The 22,028-nt window shown below is 41.1% G+C and overlaps 1 protein-coding gene and 2 long non-coding RNA genes across 8 annotated transcripts in view; 1 reads left to right on the top strand and 2 right to left on the bottom strand.

Moving 5' to 3' along the window:
• Window positions 1-17,529, bottom strand: part of LOC107265369 — a 51,631-nt gene extending 34,102 nt beyond the window's left edge. For 3 of the 6 annotated variants that reach the window (XM_025082604.1, XM_025082605.1, XM_025082606.1), the window contains exons 1-2: window positions 17,147-17,529; window positions 4,696-4,731 (exon numbers count right to left, since the gene is read on the bottom strand). In XM_025082604.1, the coding sequence (XP_024938372.1) occupies window positions 4,696-4,731; window positions 17,147-17,225 (115 nt within the window). In that variant the 5' untranslated portion in view covers window positions 17,226-17,529. Of the gene's footprint in view, window positions 1-4,695; window positions 4,732-9,345; window positions 9,403-17,146 lie in introns of those variants that run through there. The other 3 variants (XM_015734773.1, XM_015734775.1, XM_025082608.1) reach the window with 2 other exon arrangements.
• LOC112493999 overlaps window positions 1-18,708 on the top strand; it is a 19,602-nt gene extending 894 nt beyond the window's left edge. The window contains exons 2-3 of the long non-coding RNA XR_003059056.1: window positions 17,524-17,798; window positions 18,182-18,708. This is a non-coding gene — a long non-coding RNA (uncharacterized LOC112493999). The remainder of the gene's footprint in view (window positions 1-17,523; window positions 17,799-18,181) is intronic.
• A 7-nt stretch (window positions 18,709-18,715) lies between these two features.
• LOC112493998 lies at window positions 18,716-21,964 on the bottom strand. The gene is made up of 4 exons (XR_003059055.1): window positions 20,585-21,964; window positions 19,859-20,484; window positions 19,484-19,787; window positions 18,716-19,134 (listed from the first exon to the last, which is right to left on the bottom strand). It is a non-coding gene; the product is annotated as an uncharacterized LOC112493998 (long non-coding RNA).
• Between the last annotated feature and the right edge of the window lie 64 nt (window positions 21,965-22,028).

Below are 22,028 nucleotides of genomic sequence, written 5' to 3'. Positions count from 1 at the left end.
GGGGGGGGGGGGGCAAACGAATATTTCGCAGTTGAAATCGACTTTGTTTGAAAATTTTCAAAAAATGGTATATCCATTCTTGGTTGGTTATTCATTGCAAAAAAGGAAAATTAATGACAGCCTTTCCATTTCTTTAGAATTTTTTGTCCTCTTTATTTTCCTCTTCTGGCCCCATCTCCTTGGCTTCTCGTTCATTAGGCGCCTGGAATGTTTGAGAAGAAATCTCGACGGCTCTCCCCGCCGGATACTGATATGTATCCATTTAGTCTCTGGCCACCTGAGAGCAGAAACAGTGTCTGACTTACACGTAGGAGGTGTATTCGGGTCAGCAAGGATTTCACTTGTGATTTCTTTCATTGAAGGCACTTTACTTAGCGTCTCCTGGACTTTAGGTTAGGTTAGATCGATAGCCCATGTTTCCATTGGCGGACGATGGGTTTCTATTTCTACTGATCCACGTGTTCACTTAATTATCATAATACAGATCAGCTTACGGCTGACGGATGGTAGGATCGATGGATCCATACGTATCCGCATACCTTCCTACTAGCCGAAGGTAGGTACTTTCTATTGGGAATGTATTTATATTTTTTCTCTTGTCAATAGAAACTGCATGACACTGAATCTCTGTCTCGGATAATTATAAGATGGTCTAAGTAAAAAATAAAAAGTGCAAATATTATCATTTCCTCGTTTGCAATCGAATGACGCATAAATACCGGATATCGAGGATGACGGAATTCATAATCAATACGTGTAAAGGTTAGGTACTGTAACGCAACGGGTGTTACGAGCAATGTACATTTATACCAAGAGGCTCGCGTCGTGTCTAGAAGAATAGCCGATTAGATCGAATCGGTTTCTCCTTTAAAGATGGCGGCACTGCCATTGTATCCCGTGCATTTGAAATTAACATGTATGAAGTATGTACTCGCGTGATCAGCCATTCGCGACTCTCTTCTGCTTTAATAATCCAACGAAGATCCAGGCGTTCGCGAGGCGTAGTCTCGCACGTAAGAAACAACTGCCGGCGAACACGTGCGATCGAGTGAAACTTCGATGATTCGGATCGATTGGCCCCGATTCGATATTCCATTGACGTTTGAAGGAATTCATACGAAAGTCTTTGCTTCTTAAGAATATTACCGATATGTACAAAGTCGTTTCGAAGTTGGAGAATTTTTTAATAGAGAACTTACTTTATGACCACCCTATGCGTTACAGTCGATCTGAGACCAAGTCCGAGTGAAGAACACGGCTTCGGATCGGTCGGTAAAACAGAAATCTATAAATATAAACCTAAGTGACTCCACACTACAGACACTTGAGGATCATACGTAAATCGGTTGTTGATGAAAAAAATAAAAATCATTGCGTTTAATCCTCGCATGTTCAGGCAGAGTCTCGTTACGCAACAGGTCTAAGTTTCACCGCCGCGTCCCAACACTCATTGTCAGTTTGTCAGTGCACGCAATGGTCGCGACGAACACCGTTGTAAAACGTACCGAGCGCCAGAGCGAGGGCAACGTCTTGCAGATTAAAAGTGAGCGTCCTGGCAAATTGTCATTGTCATCGGGACTCCAGAGACACGCTGGGACGTAAAATCGGAGAGAGAAAAGAAAGTGGAGGAAAGGATGTTGAAGAGAGAGAGAGAGAGAGAAAGAAGTCCATATTAAATCTTTTCGACCGAACTATAGGCACTTTTATGTACCGTATATATTTGTCATGCATTGACAGGTGTAACATACGAGAATGATTGGGCTGAATTTGAGACCTGATTTGGGGCAATAGAGATTTTATACGTAAACTGTAGAGATTCGGCAAATGTCATTCGACAGTCACGTGGTATCGATTATGTATTGCCAATGGGACATTTTCGTATTAATTATTATTGTATATCGAGTGCGCGAGTGATCGATAGTGGGAAAGCATTTCTTAGGATAGAAAGTGATACGTCGGTATAGCATATTCGCGACAATGAGTGAAACTCGACGGAGTGTAACTGATTATGATTTATGATAATGGAGGAAGAGTCGAGATAAAGAAATGATAAGTCACCGATTAAAAGGTCTTCCGAGACTAATCTAATACACGCTTGGTAGAATTCATGAATAATATTTATTCCTCGGTTCGTGAAGCATGTATGGGACTCTGAGGTTCAATAAATTTTTTAGCGCATATTGGGACTTCCGTGATGCTCGTGTGCGTAAGGCCTGAGATTGGTCATCGAGGAATAATCATTATCCGATGGGAGGATCATGCAAATCAGATGACCTCGACTACGAGAATCGAAAATGATCATGAAGATGACGGAGATGCCGAGGATAACCTAGGGTGCATAATAAAACAACAAGAATGTAGCATCATTGATATTCAGCAAGAGTCATCAAATGAGAAATTTGTTTGCTCATTCCTCGGTATACTGTATAACTGTACACCCTGTATATACGTACGATATACCATGTGTGTACTGTGTACCCTATATGGACCATTTTTCGAACGCGTCGCTCATTTGAACGACTACAGAGAAAATCTGAAAATTCATGAAGTCATTACGATGATCATGGAAAAAAAAAGTCCCTAGATCCAGCAAATCATCGAAATCCACGAAGTCAACCAAGTGCAAGATCTCTTTCGATGATCGATGATCTCTGATCCCTGTTCGAGAAAACGGCGTGTTGCGGATGCTGCGCTTTCCGTTTCTTGGAGGAGCGGAGAAAGCCGGGACAGTTCCATAGGCGGCCGCGTGCCGCGATTGGCCACACTTTTGTCCTCGTAATTTACGATGATCTAGGGAATTTCTCTACCGATTTCAGATCGGCATCGATGACTTCCGATCGATTAAAGTTCGTAGCCGATCGAACTTACCGTCTTAAATGAATATTTTCTGGAAATCGATGTTTTCTTTTTAAACTCAATGACACGTAATGATGATGCATCATTAAAATAATCATTACGAAATATTAAAGTCACCAAATGTGTGTCTTTTGTAATAATAATATAAGGATAGACTTACACGATTAGAGTTCAATGGAAAAAGAAAAGAATAATTTTTGATCAATTTTTCAAATGTCAATGACGATGACGTTCACTGCTGCATTGGAAAATTACAAGATAGCGCACCGATGCATCCTTGAACGTTGCACACTTGCACTTTCGAAATGCATACCTTGTGACGTATATAAAGTTATACAGTCAAGTACCCAGCGTGCACCTAGTAACGGAAGCAATACTCCCACTGTTATAACGGTAAGCAATTATAAGTCAATTTTCTCTAACGACGATGATCTTTCTAGTTGACCGATGACAGTGACCAATGACATTACGGAAGTGTTTCTCGTAGAAACGTCGTCATCGCAAACATATTTGAATAGTGTGACGAATATTTTTAATCAGCTAAAAAGTTTAGCCATTAATCATTAGTCGATTTCAATTCCAGCCGTACTTGTACGTTGACCATTGTCCTTGGGATGGATGGTTTACCGGTAACGATTTTTAATGATCATGATCAGTTTTTTCTTCCCTGGAGGACGAGTCCAGGTATTTTTTTTTCTACCGTATCACGTAACCTGATCGCTAGGAAGTATTTTGTTTACTACTCGTTGATGACGAACGAGGAACCTGGACTAAGGACTAATGACGAATCCAAACTCATCGCTGTTATTATTTTTTCTTAAATTCGAGTCTGCAAAGATTTTTGGAAAAAATTTTCGACAAAAAATCCGTACCGCTTTCGATCGTTGAGTATCGACTTTGGCGAGCGTCGAGCACGAATGACTTTGACCAGCGTGAAGATTGACACGTGTCAGAGTTCTCGATTTCTTTGTTAAAAAAAAAAAAGATCAGGAACGCATCGCAAAGAAAACCGTTTTATTTTTTGTTCTTTTTTTTTTCATAAGATAGATCAGTTTACCAAAAATCCAAAAATTCGACACGCCTCGTTACGCGAACCAGTGACCTCCATCTTGGTACCGGATATGATTGATATCGAATCCACGTAAAATTAAAGTTAGAAACGCTTTCGAGTACAGACGTCACGATCGATCCATATCGAACGATCCCTCGCGAGCGATACTTCGTCAATTTGATCTACTGCTATTTGTTCGTTTAAATAAAATTATTATATAAAAATCGATCTAAATCCTTACGTAATCCCGATTAATGACCTCATCTAGTTTGAATAAAAGAAACAAGGATGACGGTAAGTTTGGCTTCTTTTTTCCATCACGATTCGAAATGTCATCGCACGGCGCAGGAAAGAGTGATGACGACCGAGAACAATTATCATGATGATGATGATGATGATGACTCGAGGGAAAGCACGAGCTTACGCAATTCACAAGGAATCTCGCAGTTTCCCAGCACTTTCTACACTATCCCTGATATACGTTGACGCGCGTTTATTATTTTCATCAAGAATAATATCAATAAAAGATAAACCGATTATGAAACTTTTAATGAAAATCATTTAAGAAAAGAAACACTATCACGAAAAATCGTTTGACTAGAAAATTTGTCATTCAGAAAAATCGTAGAATGCTAAATTAACCTAATCACCAGAGAGACCCAATACTCGCACCCATCGACTATTTATTCATCATGCTCATCGGCCCACCGTACCTGATCGATTTCAGCATAAAATAAATAAGGTCACACTAATTTCCGATTCGATTTGACTCTACAGTAAAAACTTACCAAATACGTTTCCACTAGGAAGCCCAGTGTACTCACCTGGAAAAGAAAAGAAATATTATCATTATTTTCAGTATTCAGACCTGACGTAATGCAGAGCTTACATGTGAATATATATAGCTATAATATTTGAATAATATCGTATCGATCGTCATCCGATTCGGCATTAAAATAATCCCAGTCGAACTCGACGCAGCTGCCGATTATAAATGCCGATCAGGATGATCTTGAACGAGGAGGATCCTGAGGGAAACTCGTGGGCGGATCGCGTGCGATCTTGCTCGCGTGTAAAGCCGCGTTTACACGGTTCGAAGAGCCCGCGCGGAAGAGTCTTGCAGATCTTATCGAATCACTCGCATCCCGTGCTCACGAATCGTGCTATTAAAGGTCCGAAGATCGTCGAGCGATCGTTCCTATTGGATTCCGCATAGGTTGTGTTATTCAGTGGCTGCAAATATCTTTATAGGAGGCGCAGCCCAATAACTTCAATTCCAGGCGAACGAAACGGCGCCAACGGCTGCTGTTCGTTCTTCTCTCGTTTCGAATGCTCTGGGATCACGGCTGATCTTACAGCGCAGGCGTCACACGGAAACAAAAGTGGCATCGTTTCTGCGGAAACGTTGCGAAGGAAACGTTATCTTGAAATATAATGAATTTCTTTCTCACAGAAATCAGAGCTCACTCGGACGCCGTGAAGTGAATTCTTTATGAAATCCATGTCAGAAGTTATATTATTATTTGTCTGTTTTATTTTTTTCGATCGCGTGGGAGCTCCTCGCTCCGAGGCACTTGACATTTCGCAATTTTTCTCAAGTTCGTAATCATTGCGCGAAAAAAATTTGTTAGCAGAAATTTCGAAAAATTTCATGGAGAAAGCAGTGAACGTTTTTGATTGATCATCAAATCGAACTTAACAGATTTCTACGATTTCTAGATTTTTTCTGGAACTTTATTTTGTTTTATGACAGCTAAATATCTAGCTTCGAGATAAGCTATCCTGATGACATAATCGATGACGTGTGCATTACTTCCGGCTGTTACACTGACTTACTTTGTATCTCGTAATAGTTTAGATCGCATCGGATATATGAAATCGGACCATGAGCCAATCGGACCATCCCAGTTAATGACTCCAAGAATAACTTTGATTTCCTGGCTTTTATGTAAAATCAACAGACGACCTTCTTCCTCGAACTCGATGGACAGTGACTGTATAAAATCCAGCAAAGTGACTTTTAAAAGACTCAAGCATAAATTTTCGGTACAACGATAATTATACCCGAAGGCAACGACTATTGGTAATACACAAATACATACAACGGCCTACGTAAATGATCGTATATAAAAAAAATTAAAATGAAATTAAAAAAGGAGGCATCGATGCCTTACTGAGAATTCTCTGGAAAACGTTGCATTTCCGTGACCTCCATCCATGTAAATCGATCAGCTCCGGATAAGACCGCAATGCTAACGGTACCAACATTATAGCACAATGAACAGCAGATAATTCCACATTGAATTTCCTAAGATTTGCGCAAAATAAAATCCCCCTAAAAAAATACAAAATTTCGTAAGAAAAACATTTTTTCAAATCCTACCCAGAATCATTAGTATACCCCTTCGGAAGCGTCGAGCGTCAGTCTTACGTACCTCGCGTGTTCCGAAAGGAGTCTAAACCGAGTCCTTCCGGCATGACCAACAGTGTAAACTTTGCCTCCTAAAATTTCAACTAAAGATAAGAAACCGTATAATTATCAATGGCGTCTAAGCAAAATATCCCACGGTCGCTCGCTGACAACGAGCCATTAACTCCATTCCAGGTGCTTCTGCTTATTGCGCTCATCGCCCTCGTTATCCTCTACGATACTCGGGAGCATCTTCCTCCGCGCCACGTAACTGTTATTATTTAGTCACCCGGTCGCTACGACGTACTTTCATCCTTATGCAACGATGTCAGATTCTATCTTCCATCTAACATACACTACCACAATCCCTAGTATTGCCATTCACGTCGCAATAATTATACCTATACGTGCAATTTGCGAAACGGACGATTCCCGTTCATGAGAATAAGCCTTAATATTTACACCGCACATTTCGCAGGCCTTTACACATAAATATAAGTCGAATTGCTTTACCTATTGCCAAAAATGGTCCGAGGGCTCGTATTGCAATTTCCATAGATTCTACATGGTAACTCTATATATGACATATGATCTCATATGATCTCTCATGAATCCAGAACGCGTACATACAATTGCAATATTATTTTCCCAAGTCCTAGATTAACGGACGTGGGTTAATACCGTAATCCAAAAGTATCTTCGTATTTGTTTCTTCTTCTAAACACCTACGCGCACTCTGACAGGTTTTATGAGTGCGTCATTACCTATTAAATTCTTCTTGAAGGCAGAGAGAGGGGGCAGACAAATAAGGAGAAAAAATTACGCGTAGTTCTGCAATGCTTTCACCACGTATCTTCTAGTAGCCTGGTAGGTATCCGATATATATAGATATACACTATGCACAATTTCCAAGAATTTTATTTGAACGATTCTTAAGAAAATTTTTAAGATTTGCACGAAAGCCGGCCTCAATTTTCAAACCGCAATCGTCACATCCATTTTTCCAAACGTAACCTGTAAAGTTATAAAAATTTTTTAGTTTTGTCAATTATCCGCTAAAATAAAATTCCCGTCTTCCTCACTGAACCATGTCCCAGCTAATCGAGTCGGCGGCCGAGTTTCTCTGTTGGTATTACTGCTACGCTATTGAATTACTTTATTGCACTCTACCAACCTAACCTAACCTAATTGCAGCATCGTCCACTCTGAATTCTCGGTCCACACTGTTGACAAACTTGGACTACGTTGATCAAGTGGAGAATGAGAATCACTATACTCACGCTTTACGCTATGGTGCGTTTCCATTATCGTACGAACGTTACTTACGGCTAATTTACAACGATGGACAATTACTCGATTTGCTGAACAAGCGTCTTGACGCGGGAGTACAGTACTCTTCGAGATTGTACAATTTATTTTAGCAGTGAAAATTCAAATGAGAAAGTTGCGACCGTACGAATTTAATTAAATTTTGAGTAATATATTTTTTGAGATTTTTTTTAAAAAATCGTTCATATCCACCAATTCGTTCTTGGATCCATTAAATCACGCAACCGTCAGGGATACGTGGTTGAAATTTTGCTTTGTGTCAAATATCAGCGGTTCATTCACTCTTTTAACTCAAACTGTAGATATAGATATGTAACTGTAATGTACTGAGTAGGACACGTGTCCACTAAGCCAGACTATTACGCAAAACGTGCGAGACTGCAAAAGAGAGATTTTGACGCTAGAAGCTTTACGTAACAGCAAACGAGGCGCAATATTAATCGCCATACGATTACTCTCCTGATGCGTACATTTTACGGCACCCGACACGTCCAATCTTACACATTAAACAACCCCGATTAGGTTTCCAATTATTAAGAGGAGCCGTGATAAGAGATAAGAAATGATTTGAAATACAAAAATACACGTATCAATGAATGTCTGTGTCAAAAGTGACATATATAAGAAATTCAATAAAAGTTCACTCAAGCAGGAAGTGCTCTGCGGCACGAACGCGCCACATACTGGACACCGTAAAACATACAAGTGACACGAGCACGTATGAGTAGTTAAGAATTGATAAAAAAAAAATAGATAAGACACCGGTTTGAAAGTCTGCAACCAGCTCGATATTTAATGCATGAATTAGTACGAAACGAGACGGTCCTCGTATGACCGCACGAGATTCTGGATCAGTTCACTGTGTCACTGTGACATACGTGAACATACGTTACAGCACTGTGGATCTTTAAGTTTTGTACAGTAAAGTCCAAAAGTTCTTTCCGATATGCAATAACCCGCTACAACGTGCTACCAGCGTACCAGCAGCATTCTGCAGCATGCTGCCAACGTACCGCCGTACTGCACGAGAACAACACTGAATATCCACAAGTACATAGAAGAATTGAGTTATAGAATGTGGAGCAAAAGCGTCCTACTGGCGAATCACGATTCCCTGAGTTACAGTTACATGAGTATCCGACTATACGAGTAAACTGACCCGTTCCTGTCACTTTACTCAAACTTAACCGGAACGTGCTCCTCCGTCTGTCTAATCGCCTGCGTACCTCAACTCCGCAGGTCATGTGGAGCATACGAGCATACTAATGGACGTACCTGTACTTACGTACGTAGACACGGATGAGACTTTGGAAGTCTGATGGGTTCTTAAGTGCCGTAGCGCTGTGTATTTTCATATGAAAGACCATTAAGCCGCATTTCGAATAATTTTTGTGTGTCGACTATAAGAAAGGATCTAGGATAGCGTGACGTATGTGTAAGGACAACGTTGCTAAATCATATATGCATAAGAAATGGGACGAACGAAAGATTCGGTTACGGACCGTTAATTGAAATTATAAGGTACTTGTTTCTCTATTTATTTATTTTTTTTTTCGTACGCGAAATACTCATCGATTTTATGAACGCAGAAAATAATAGTAAACATAGCAACGTTTGGAAATACTATAACTGTGGGTTATACAGGTGGCAACCAGTACGCATCGGGGTTATTAACTCTGTATGATAATAGTAAAGTTACCGTCGCCCACGTGGTAAACCTCTTCAAGCGCATAATGCCCATTGTTGACAATTACATTGATGCGTTATGCCGCGTTTCCATTATACAACGTATGACGCGAGTGAAGGTAGGTAGAGATGCGTAGGTTGGTGGCTGGATGCCATCGCCATACCGGGACACTCCTCCGTCTTGACTTTCCTATCCCTAGGGACACATCCACTACGCAAGGATTCAATATACAGTGTGGCCGTGAATCCAAGGACACCCTTGCCCCTCCATAGACACACTTGTAGCAGACAGCACAAATCGTACGGTGCTTCTAGAATAAATTCGAAGAAGTAGGAAATATTCATAAACCAAATTTCAACGTGATTGGTATCTGCCCAAAAGTTATGGCTACGCCTATTTCTTTTTTAATCGATTCATTAATTAAGCATCAGACCGACGAGATCGTTCCCAGAAACCTGACGAAGGCTCGTGTCGCAAAATATTTAATGTCCCGATGCATCCGATCTTAATTAGCTATGTGTACCGGAGTGGCGATCACAGTGTACAGCAAGAGTACAGTTAGCCAGCCAGACGGCAGCACGCGCCAAGACGTACTTGAGACTCGTGTGATTACTGGCTACGCGCTCTTACCATAGGATCCACACACGTCCGCCTTTGGCTTGTGTTGCCTGAACGTATCCTGGGCATCGGACACACTCGACCAGTCCACCGGTCCCCACTTACACTTACGGACGAGCAGGTTGGGTCCGGGCTCCGACCGAGTCGCTTAATTCCGCATTCTCCATAGATTGCAGAGTTTTGCGACTTTACGAACGCGTTCTCGCTCGAGCGATCATTGCCGAGTGAATTCATTCTAGAATAATTGGCATGGGTAAGTGGTGGAAGCAGAGGAGGTTAGGTCTGCTCGTTCATCAGGCATGGACCTCGCGAAGTCTGATACGTGAAAAGGGACAGATTGCAGATGCGAAAATATTTATATTTACAGGGGCGGTTGGTGACGATAAAAATCCTTCGGTCCTTACAGGAAGTCTGTTCAAAGTCTGTACTCTGATCGGTAGCGGGATGTAAAAGAACGAACGTACTTCAACGCCAGTGGGATATAAAACGGTACAGCACAGTAATGGACTCGTCGAAAGACGCTTAGCTGTTAATTCATAGTGGAAAATAATGAAACGTACAAATGATCATCCCAGCTCCGATCTCGACTCTCCTTGCAACGGGATTACGTATACGCGGATGCTGCGACGTGTGCAGATGTCATCATGCAAATTGACAGTCAAGGAGATTTTGACCTTTAGATGAATACCGGAATCCTGACTGGATGATGATTGCCGAGGAGAATGTGTGTCTTTGATGGAGGGGCGAAACGGGGGTCGTTTCATAATTGAACGTAACTCCGTTTTAACTTTTATCAGGCTTGGGGGTATCTTTTGAATTTATTCGCTTTATGCGAAAGAACTGAATAAACGTCAAACTCGTTTCTGATTACCGACGAAAAAAAATATGGTATTCGAGAATCTACGAGATCCCGTTCGGAGTCGCGTTCTTGAATGAGAGAAGTAGGAAAGTCGATCGGATTCCAGAAATCGGCTTGTGGGCCAGTAGTGGGGCCCCGTGGGTCAGGCGGGCATGGGGACACGTGGGGACACATGGGGACGGACCGACGGGTCGCGCATGAGGCCCCTACGAAATTAGAATAGCTCGGAATTCGCAGAGAGTGGAGAACGGAATTCTTAAAGAGACAAGAAAGACTTGGGAGACTCGAAGACCTTGAGGCTGCCTTGGCTTGTCGCTCGTTGCCGTTCAGTGAGTTTTCATTAAATAAATCGTGAAGTCAATTTTTATCAATAATGAACAATCTTATAGGTCGATCTATATGCTGTCAAGTACACGTGACTTTACATGTGTGTATAGATATATTTACTGGGCTATCCGGCTTTAGAACGCGCTAATCAGATATGGCAACCGTCACACAATCGCTACGGCTGCCGTTGTTCCTATAATGAGTTTTATTTGTCAAGATTACCTTATACGTATTAAAGTTCCCTGAAGCCGTTAATAAAACGATAAAGGATCGAGTTAGATCGTTGGACGTTAGAGGATCTTTTGCTGATCTTTGGCTGAGTCGCGAACACGAAGTTATTGGTCGCCGTCATTTATTACCTTGGGTTATTAGCAATTCCAGGTTTAAGGATATTCCTCTCTGCCGAGGCTCTTAAGTCGATCACGCGCGATAATGGATAGAAAAAAATTAAGTTTGCTCAAACAAGAGGAAAAACAATGTTTCACCTGAAATTCAAGAACAATTTATAAAAACTGCGAGCTGGGGTACAATGCCTTTTGGATTTACATTAAATCTTTTGTACTTGCATCGAGAGTCGTGAGTAAGATTTCCAAAATTATTTTAACGTCTGGTGTCTCTGTTAAAGAAGTAAAAAAAAACAGTGCGAAACTCGAACGCCGCGAAATTGATCGTGAACAATCAATTTTTATAGTCGGTCTGGAACTTTCGCTGCTCAGGCGCGATTTCAACGTCTGTAGCCAAGAGTCGAGGGTTTACGATGTTTTCTAACAGGACAGCGTTGCGATATAGCCTTTAAGAAACTGAACGACGATTAGAGTCGGCTTTCCTTATCGTCTCCCTTCTAATAACTACCGATAGGCGTCGATATGTCGCGATTAAAAAAAAAATGAAAAATTAAAAAATAGATACCCATTTTTGGTATTCAATAAAACCATAAAACCGATTCAAGAATCGAATTTTCAAGAACCGATAAACATTCAAGACTCTGTAGATGAAATCTATGAGATGCAGGGTAATGCCCAAGATAACGAAGTTTCTTAAAAAGATGTAGGTGAGGTAGCCAAGATCAGCCAATAGCCTAGTTGGCCGAGTGAAGTTGGCGAGGACAAGTCAGAGAGATCGATCCGATCTCCACCAACTCCATTCGACTCCTTTTTCGAGTCTCGTCTTGACTTAGATCGAGACATCGAGAGTCGAGAGAGCTTTCGATAAAAATCGATTCTTGCCAATAAAGCACAAAGAGAATGAAGAGAGACTGACAGTCTCTCTCTCTCTCTCTCTCTCGACTCTCTTTCTACTGGATGGTAAGTAAGTCCGTGGGGAAATTCCATGTCTGGCTATACAAGTCCTTATCTACTATCCACTACTGGATATAGGGAGAGAACTGAAAACAAGAAATTTCAAAAGAGTCCATATAACAGCTGCAGAGTACAAATCCACCGTGGAGCAAAGATCCAGTGATTGATCTTAGAATAGAAACGATCATTTCCACTCGAAAGATCCTAGACGCGAAACCGTTCATCTGCCGTAAACGATTACGTCAACACCCAGGGAGTCACGGTGAACGAACCTGGAGAGGAGGACCCGTTATAATCGCAAATTTTACATCTTGGCTCAAAGATTAAAAATTATTGAGAAATTTAAGGTGTTAGAATTATTTTCACATTTTTTTAATTAACGAACTCTAATCGACGTGCAATTTAGGTTTGAAACGTTGAAAGCAATCAAAGCAGGTTTTGTGGTAAACAAGTCGTTTATTTATTATTGAACAAAAAAATTTTCAATTTTATATAATCCCCTTTTACCCGATTCCTGAAATAAATATTCTCTTTTTTATTCGCTTCTTCTACGACCAATTTAACGACATTCCCTCTAATGTCGTAAACGTAAACTTCCTAGGGATTCTCGTTAGGCGGTATCGCTTGTTCAATAAAAAAAGAAACGAAGGCCAGGAAAGTGGTTTGACTCGTGAGAAGATTTCGAGGACGAGACATTCGGCCAGTGCCGATTCGATTCAAAATTAAATTTTGCACCACGTACTCCTCCGAATTCTCGAGGTCGCGCCCAATTCTCATGCGATTCGCGTAAAGAGGTTTCTGGGATTCCGAGTCAGACAAAATTTCAACACGAAACAATACGTAAACACGAGAAAAGCCAGACAGTCGTATCAGCCAAAAGAATTCGATATCAATAAAAGATATGCAGACGCAATGAAATTCCAAATTTCACAACAATTCCCCTTGCTTTCCAGGTTCCCTATAAAGGCACCCCAATCAAAGGATGTAATCAGAAATCCGAATAACACTGGAGGATAAGTGACCTCACTTACCCGTAACGAGTGGACAAGATGCGCGATTACACTTCGGCACGGTTACATGACATTATCCAATCTAGGTTAGGTTAGGTCTAGTATCGCCAAAGAAAACCAATACTTCGCATTCGGCTGCATAATATACCGGGTCATACGTTGAACTTCCCATTAGTCAGTTAAGACTCCCAACACGTCCTCCAATTCCGTTACCCATTTCCATAGTTCATTCCTGACCCAGTAGATTCTTTTGGGTCGTACATTCACGAGACACGCAATACGTCCCATTAGATGAACTCACGCTTGATGATGGGTGTCATCAATTGGTCACTGACTCTTTGTGAAAATTCTCATTAAAACTGGGTCTCCCCGGGAGCCAGCAACGGACCGGATGTGTCAATATACGTATATACTCGCGGAACCTCAGGAACTTTCATCACCCGAGGCTTTCGACGTCGAGTTGCTTGAAACAAGATATTGTTAGGCATTTTGTCATTCTGGGAGTCGCATGCAAATTGGCCTTGGTTCCAGTTGGCTACAGTCAGTTCCTTACACTCCTCTGAACCCATGTTAATTAATTACCACCATCGACTCTCCCGATCCTGATGATTGGCTCAGACGGTAACTCGACTGGACCCCATTCTGTGAGAACTCGAAAAAGGAAATGCCAGTGCCAATTTGAATATCGGACTTTTGGAAATCGACCTCGGTACTTGCGACGGTACTTTTCTTTTTTTTTTTTAATTTTTTTTTTTCAGTAATTTCAGTAACCACGCGTGTCACAAGTATAGTGAAACTCAATCGGATCTCAATTTTTTTTTCCATTTCCTCACTACACTCTGCTAGACTATTGCTGATTTAATTTATTGCCTCTGCGTAGAGAAAACGTATTTGGTATTTCGTTGCAGTTTCACTTCTGGCACTTTATCCTGAACTATGAACTCTGGACTGACCGCTGTCAAGGGGGTCAACCGCGATTGCACAGTTTCAGGTATTTCGCTTGGACTCGACTGTGGAAACGGTTGAAATGCCTTTATCGTCCGTGGGGGGTTCGTCTAATGGTATTTCACGAGTTGGAGACTGCTACGCTAACAATGAGAATGATGTGGATGCTGCCGAAGGACTTTCCGTTGGCAAATGTCAGGGAAATGTCGCTCCCATCTGAACTGGCATCTGGATGCCATCCAAAGGCATCTAGATCCAAGTTCCCTTTCGAGTGGAGTTTAACTCTGGCAATTGTCCGGGCGCTGCCGTCCTCGCACTGCATCTGCACGCACGTCAATCCATTTGTCTATATCGATTTTCTGACTTTGGACACATCCGGTTTTCCATAGAAATTGTCGTGCGTCAGAAAACATCGATGACTCCATTGAGAACGAAGATTAAGCCCATACACAATGTTTCTTGCCGACGGAGAAAGTGTTTGCCATTTTAAGACACACGTAGCTAGATAATACCGGGTGTTTGATACACAAGTTAAAAAAATGATATACGATTAACGAAACAGGGCGGAGTAAGATTTTGTTTAATACTTTCAGCACGATTGCTCAAATATTAGCTACGTGAGTAAACGAGGATATGTTGAAATCCGCAGGAAAATTTGTAAGGAATTTTCAGACTTTTGAATGTAAAATATTATTTTCACCGCGAACGTCATTAATGCCGCCAGTGATGATTGCTCAACCGAGTAACAGTAACGGGCGCCATCTTTTTCCTGAGCTATCAACTGTGCGTGCAGGCACATACGCACGTGCGCGTGCAAGGCTCCTCATTTCGCAATCAGTCCGGCCAACCGAAAGGGGCCGGTTTTCTTAATATCCTTTAAATGCACGAAACGACATCACGGCGCAGTTCGTGAACATGGTGAAACGTTGCTCTGGCGGTTCGGCGTTTGACGGTTGGTGCTACAGAACTTTAAGACTCGAGACGGTCGTTCCTTGCGGATACCGTAAACTGCATTTGAGGTTTACGGTGTTTTACGGTCACGAGTCGTTGATACCAGCCCGACAAAACAAATACATCGATCGATGACATATTTCATGATTTCTATTCCGCTCGGCAAAACCTGACGGGAACAACGATCCTTGAAAAGTAAAATTTCAAAAATGAGATTTGTCCATTTTTTTTTTCAAAAATATATCTACGATAACAATGTAATTTGTCATTGGTCATCGAGTGCATCCTTATAGGTAGGAATGTAACGTAGAGGCTTCTGTACGGAATGTGGAATATCATCAGGATGGCAAACTACTTAACATAAAAGTGAACGTCCTGTCGGTATGCATCTCACAGTTGAATCTGCAAACTGAAGGAATACAGAAAATCTTGAATCCCTTTGGGCGAGTCCCCATGTGCGAGGGAAGGATCAAAATAAAAGGACAAAATCTCTAGCAGGGTGTATGGGAATTTCCTGGGAAGAACCAAGCCCACAAATTCCCTAGTTACTTCCATTGCTTTTTTTTTCTCTCCGTACGTTGGCATCCGTAGAAAATGGAATTTCAGAAGCAAACACTATAATTTCGCTGGTTATTATTATTTTGTCCAAGAGCGCATTCTCGATCTCGGCCATTTCGCTAACGCTGTAAGTGAACGTAAGTGACACAGTCGAAGAACCAATAGCAGCAAGGCCAACCGGCTACACTAAAAATCCTTTCCTTATGAATACCTATCATTTACATTGAGCTCATAATCCATGAGTACACAAATTTCTTATCAGCACTTTTTCCTTCATTCAAAACACGTGTGCGCGCTTCCTAGTTTGCGCGGTGCAAATATTTGCAAAATTGGATTTCGCCTAAAGATCTAATGGACACCAATCGATCCGGTCGTTGGACACCCCGGACGGTTCTGACTGTCACGTCAAAATTCAAGGACCCGACCTCGAGTCGTCTATGTCCTGGAGCAAAAATTCATACACGACATAATAAGCATAGTCACTTGGGCCAGTTGACAATTCGCAATGAAAAAAGTGAAACCAGAGAAGAAAATTGAAGGGGGAAAAAAATCCCACGATTTCTAAAATTCATTATTAATCGCATTCTCTCAAAATGAACTTACATCCGTATAAGACTGTTGCGTAAGGGTCATCGAGAATAAATTCTGTACGTGTCCTGGAGAGAAAGAGAAAATTTGGAAAAAAAAACAATTTTTACAAAATTCTCGTGAAACAACATTTGTAACTTCTCCCCGGGGCAGTTATTGCGTAATTAAGCCACATTGAAAAAGTAGTCGCAAACGCGTACCAAATCGTATCGTAACTGGTAAGAATTCGCGGCAAGCCATGCGGTAAACTATCCGACAGGTAACAAGAAGCAGGACGTATATACGTGCCTTCGGGAAAAGCAACGAGGAGAAACCGAGGAAGAGGTCGATTAGTTAAGAATCAGCGAATAATATGGCTTCTTCTTGTTCCCCTTAGTTCTTGGCTGTTTTGGCCATACTTTTATTTCAGGAAAACCTCACAATGCCCATTAGCAATTGCATTGCCGAGGAGTGCAGGAAATCGAGTAAGGCTATTACGTGCGTCTCTCTTTGGTCTGACAATTTTTTTTCTCTTAAATGGAAACTCCAAATCGAATTGCGGTTACCGACAAATGTTTGGGAAAGTTAATTATTAAACAAATTTTTTGTTTTACTCGAACGACCGTTTCCAGTGAATGTTGTGATTAAGTTTTTTTTTATTAAAATTTAAAAAAACTCACCCTCGCCTTGTGCAAGTGCCGCTAGTGTCCCAGTCACGAGGAACACGACGAGGAGTTTGGTAAACCTGAGTCGCCACATGATTCGCCACACGTCTGTCCCAACCCTAATTTTGTCTTCCTCTTCAAGAGAACACTTCCATTAGGAGCACTGTCATCAAAAACAACCAATCCCCCTGTCACCCTCGCTCCCTTGCACGGACACTTTTGAAAATCCACCTTAAAGCCTGGCACCATGCACAGTGATCGATCCGATGGAGGTATGCTTTTATTAAAATTGAAAATAAAAAAAATAAACACGTAAAAGATGGTTGATAAACGCGTACGGATAAGGAATCGCCCTCTTGTATATTTTGTTAATTTTGGTTTTGCGTTTTTAGGACGGTTTCAAAGAAACGCACAGTTCGACGACGTGCACCTACTTGGTGGCTGATCTCAGCCTAAGGAGGTTGAAGGTACCGAGAGACAGATTGACCTTTGCCTGAGTGTAACTTTGTCTGTGTCCCGGTGAGGACTGAGGAACCAAGAACTCCGAGTGTTGGGAACCGGAGAAAGGTGTAGAGCGAGGAACCCCTCTCTCTTGCTGTTTCACTGGCTGCTGGCTGGATGGTTGGATGGCTGGATGGCTGGGTTAACTTACTTGTCTCACCATAAGGTAAACGACGTGGATATGTATTAAGGTATGAGACTACTTGGTGCAGATTCTTTTTTCTTTGACTATACTATACAAATACTATTCACTCACCCGTTATCCACGTCATGGATCTCGCGAGAGATTTTACAAGAGATCAATTTATTATTAACTATTCCGCACATGCACGATTCACAGGTAGAAGAAAAGATTTTCTATAAAATAACTATTTTCATATTTTTTTATTTTTACTAATTTTCAACTTAACACCTAGTTCAGAATCATCATCAAGTAATCCCATACTTTTATTAATATTATTATTCATCAATCTGGCTTAATACCTATGGTCCGTAATATTTAATTATTTACTTTGAGCTATCACTACAATTTTGGTATCTCATCAGTAGTTCAGGACTGCTCACAGTCAGCCCGTTAATCACCCGTTTCCCATATACGTCAAAGCTGTCTACAGTTTCTGCTGAGGATGCGCAACGCGCAAGGTAGAAGGTATTATAGGTGGCGACCCGAGGACCTACATTCGCTAACACCGCAACAGGCGTAACGAGAGTTCATTCGAGAAGACACTCACTTAGCCCCCCGTATAGGCGGCACCACTTCAATCGGCAAGACATCTCACGAAGAAGAAGCCAGCAAGTGGGACCACGGATCCTTGAGATTAAATACGTACCAAAGTTTCTTAGGAGAGAAACTGTCGTTCCTAAGCATTGGATTGTACTCTCTCGTAAAATATTTCCTGAAAGAATACAAAAGCTTAGCATTAAAAATTTACCAATCTAATACCCACACAGAATCCCGGGTGACAGCCACTCGTTAATTTATCAATTACTGAACACACGTATAAATAGTATTTTAATGCTGTGTCTATAATATAACATTATGAATTATAGTAAATTATGAAATTATAGGGTAGACGTTTTACGAGCGCTTTTTCTTCCTGTTTCCTCTTTCCGGTTAGAGAACAAGTTTATTACTGTAGTATGCTTCATACTTTTCCTACGCAGGCGTACCTATATCTAGAAACGTAAATTAGCATCGTGAATTTTTCGTGTGGTGATGCACAGCCATGAATTCCAAGGAAATCATGCCGAGAGAGACAATGAAGATTCCCTACCATCCATTTCAGTCGCTGTTCCTGCTTTTCGTTTTGTTCGACATAAAAATGACAATGCAAAAAACAGCAGCCTAATCCTTTGGATTTCGTGACTTTTATCTCGATTTTTCCACACCGACGATTCCGAGAAGATCGCCGAGACCCAAGGCATTCAAATTCCAAGGTACAAAACCCAGTAACAATGTAGGAACGATGATTTCTGACATCTTTCTTTTATATTGTGTCTCCCTGTAAATAATAATTCCCCTTAAAATTTCCATGAACAACTCATCGAATAATACCGCCAAAAGAAATACATTATTACGCTTCGTGTATACCCTTTCCAAAACGTGAAAAGACTTTTAGATAAACTCTGACATATGTAACAATAGATATTATACATATTTATCGCCCACGGCTAAATCCGCTTCGATTTGATTCCAACGATTATCTAATAACCCAATTTAATCAATGGCAGAGAGTGACATAACCAAAAAAACTATAACATAGAACATAATACATATGCGAAACGAACGTACGAGATTACTTACGTTGTAGGTAATAAAATGATAAAATAAAAATCTTTGAAAAATCTCACCGTAACGTTTATTCAACCAGAGCGGACAGGAAGGTGTCACGGAACCTGAACCGTAAGTTGTCCACATACTGGTTCAAATTCTCGTTCCTCGATTTTCCGTAATCCGCGATCGAAGCAGCGTCTACTAGTAGTACCGCTTGGCTGCGGGATGTTTTTGCAAGTGGATTCGCGCAAGCGAATAAACTCGAAGCACTTACGCAGCCATAGTAGACGAAGAAGAAGAAGTCCCAGTCATGAATTCCAAAGAGAATCCAGTCGGAATTGAAGCCAGTACTGTTGCTACTACTGGACCAATAGCAGAGTCCTGAAATAGTCAATGCTACAGTATAGCATAGTGCATATAATAGTATAGTTATAAACATTTCTCCAATATACCGTGTCCCGTCATTGACTATAGTAACTCGTAGTAACTCCACCGTTATACACAGTTTGTAACGTTACTACGCACCGTCAGTTGAGCACTGTTAATATTTTATATTTACAAAATATAAAGCATCTGCCATTACCGGGAGTAGCATCGACCTTGCGTAATCTCAATACGGTTACCAATACTGTTATTTGTTCCTGCAGATGTTGCAAGGATCCGTTGGATATGAATTTTGCATTATCAGTATTATCTCACTTTGAGTACTGTATCCATAGAGTACTTGTGGCAACTATAGTCAAAGTAATAGACGTTAGAGGATTCAGGGTAAAATGCGAATGACACTTTGAGGTTCGAATATCTGGATCAATCGTTATACACCCTGAGAGATCAATTGACCGAGAACATCCAAGAGCTAAATAACATGGCTTCGAAAATTATCCGGCCGATTTGATTCCTTGAACTCTGACACGATTGCTTGACTACTTGAGTATTGCTTCCGTGAGTAATTTTACTAGTATGCGGTGAGCTATTAGCCAGTAGGATAAGGTTAGATCGAGATTACGTACGCCAGGACACAAGCTATGGCAATGGCTACAGCAATACCAATTGAAGTCAGTGGTCGATGTGAGTTAACCTAGAATTTCAATGACTATGTTCACGTTGATGCCCACAGCCGTGCTCGGCTAACTTTAATATTAATGAGATTTTACAACAGTGCGACACCAGATTCTTACCGGATGTTCTTTCTTCTCTTTGACTGTTAGTTTAATAGGATCGAATAATCGGGCGATTATTCGTCTTTTTGTTTGAGTTTAAAATATCAGTAACATAACCCTGATCATCGGGTGGTCGAGTATTCGCGATGACGTTATTACAAAAAGAGAACTTGAGTACCGATACAGAGCTCCAAGGGCTCGTTCTTGTAATGATCCAATTATCCGACGGTTGAACCACTGTATTTCTTTTTACATAAATACGTACAGACCATACCAGTCGTCATTTTTTATACGCGATATATTATTAACACACAGATCAGCTTGACGCTACGAGGTAAACGTTTTTAACATCGTGTAGGACTTTGTGCGGTAGACATATTCTGCTGGACATTTGGAACATGGTTTTCGAATTCTTGTTGATTGTGAAAGTTCGCATGGAATTAATAAGGAACGTCGGAAAGCGTCTCACATCTTAACTATTTACGAGTGCAAAACGCTGTATACAGATGGCGGCAGTGTGTACATGAGAATTACAGTAAAGCCTAGGTGGTCATTCGGGCGAAGCAGCAAAATAAGGAATGCCTACTCGAACTGTTGGTAAAACCTAAAAAGAATGATTCAGTTGAAAATGTGGGCCACTGCCTGAGGCTACGAGTCTCGTACGGCGAAGCCTGTTAGTCTGATGGCCTCTTACTGGGACTGAGACGTCCAAACTCGCACGATGTTCAATCTTGTTCCAGCATTAAAAAGTGTTAGACCCAATTGCGATTGGCTAGCATTTGTTGTTATGGTACCGGCAGTATAATTGTTCAATTTCGCTCAGACAGAACACAATCTTTTAATGGGATCTAGAAGAAATGAAAGTGTTCCAGCAAGCTATTGACAATTTTCCGCAAAAAGAGATTACTGTTGGATTCCGGACAAAAACTAATAAAAAATATGGTACTATTGTATAGCTAAATTGAAAATCGATAATGCTCCAAAGAAACAGTTGACTGCGATCAGCATATAGAGTGACGATGGCCGTCAAGATCAGAATGATTTAGTAAAGTAAATGTAGTCTCACTAACTTTCACTATTAACCACGTGATCCCCACTTCCAGCCCGATTCAGCATCCAGCATCCAACACCCAGAGAAATTCTTGACGGCCGTCCTTTTCCTCGTAATATACAGGAAATTATATTTTACAGTGAGCTTTCGCGATCCGCCATTTTACTGTTTTGCATTGCTAGGATAATGTTTGAGCAATTTTTCCGGGTTGATCCAATGTAAAAATATTATTAAATGCTATATGGAAATTCTTCTAGACAGAATACACAACGTACGTGAAGCTACGTCGGCCATTATGCAATACATATTTCACACGGCGTGCACGAAGGATAAGGAGGGGCTTCCTTTTTTTAATTTTTACAAAATGCATATTGTCGCTTGCGTGAGGATAGCGATGCAGAATTGGCGGGG

Source organism: Cephus cinctus, unplaced genomic scaffold (genome assembly GCF_000341935.2).
Source record: "Cephus cinctus unplaced genomic scaffold, Ccin1 Ccin1_scaffold0215, whole genome shotgun sequence".
Lineage (NCBI taxonomy): Eukaryota > Metazoa > Arthropoda > Insecta > Hymenoptera > Cephidae > Cephus > Cephus cinctus.
The sequence above is the reverse complement of the archived record's forward strand: the minus strand, read 5'-3'. Positions and strand labels throughout refer to the sequence as shown.